The following is a 1,084-nucleotide window of genomic DNA, read 5'->3' as shown; positions in this document are numbered from 1 at the left end:
CGTGCACGCTCGTGCGGCCTTGTGCGTCCTCATGCACGCTCGTGCATCCTTGTGCATCCTCGTGCACGCTCGTGAGGCCTTGTGCATCCTCGTGCACCCCTGCGAGCTCTTGTGCACCCTTGCAAGCTCTTGTGCACCCGCCTGTGTCACCGTGCGGCCTCGTGCACCCTCGTGCGCGCTCGCCCGTCCCTGTGCACCCCCCTGTGTGGCCTCATCCTCGTGCACCCGCGTTTGCCCTTGTGCATCCTTGTGCACTCTCATTTACCCTCGTGCACCCTTCTTTGCCCTTCTGCACCCTCATCTCTGCTCATGCACCCTCGCGTGCCCTCGTGCACCCTCGTGCGCCCTGACTTGTCCTCATTTGTCCTTGTGCATCCTCGTGCATGCTTGCGCCCCCCCCCGTGCTCATTTGTCCTTGTGCACCCTCGTTTGTCCTTGTGCACCCTCGTGCACCCTCACGCACCCTTGTTTGTCCTCGTGCACCCTTGTGCACCCTCGTGCGTGCTCATTTGTCCTTGTGCACCCTCGTTTGTCCTTGTGCACCCTCGTGCACCCTCGTGCACCCTCGTTTGTCCTCGTGCACCCTTGTGCGCACTTGTGCACCCTCGTTTGCCCTCGTGCACCCTCGTTTGTCCTTGCGCACCCTTGTTTGTCCTTGTGCATCCTCGTGCGTCCTTGTGCACCCCTGTGCACCCTCCTTTGTCCTCGTGGGCCCTCGTTTGTCCTCGTGCACTCTTGTGCACCCTCCTTTGTCCCTGTGCACCCTCGTGCTCCCTTGTGCCCCCTCATTTGTCCTTGTGCCCCCTCATTTGTCCTCGTGGGCCCTCATTTGTCCTCGTGCACCCTTGTGCACCCTTGTGCCCCCTCCGTTGTCCTCATGCACCCTTGTGCACCCTTGTTTGTCCTCGTGCACGCTCGTGCCCCCTCCTTTGTCCCTGTGCACCCTCGTGCACCCTTGTGCCCCCTCATTTGTCCTCGTGGGCCCTCATTTGTCCTCGTGCACCCTCGTGCACCCTCATTTGTCCTTGTGGGCCCTCGTTTGTCCTCGTGCACCCTCGTGCACCCTCATTTCTCCTCGTGCACC

The 1,084-nt window shown here is 61.6% G+C and overlaps 1 protein-coding gene across 1 annotated transcript in view; it reads right to left on the bottom strand.

The window, feature by feature from the left end:
• Window positions 1–1,065: 1,065 nt before the first annotated feature.
• LOC104127226 (potassium voltage-gated channel subfamily A member 7-like) overlaps window positions 1,066–1,084 on the bottom strand; it is a gene marked incomplete at its 5' end in the record, with an annotated part of 5,531 nt that continues 5,512 nt past the window's right edge. Inside the window, one exon of the mRNA XM_009639881.2 lies at window positions 1,066–1,074. Coding sequence (XP_009638176.2) covers window positions 1,066–1,074 — 9 coding nt within the window. The remainder of the gene's footprint in view (window positions 1,075–1,084) is intronic.

This window comes from Egretta garzetta, unplaced genomic scaffold (assembly GCF_000687185.1).
Source record: "Egretta garzetta isolate BGI_Z169 unplaced genomic scaffold, ASM68718v1 scaffold895, whole genome shotgun sequence".
In the NCBI taxonomy this organism is placed as follows: Eukaryota; Metazoa; Chordata; class Aves; order Pelecaniformes; family Ardeidae; genus Egretta; species Egretta garzetta.
Note: the sequence above shows the minus strand (reverse complement) of the source record. Positions and strands in the feature narration are given on the sequence as shown.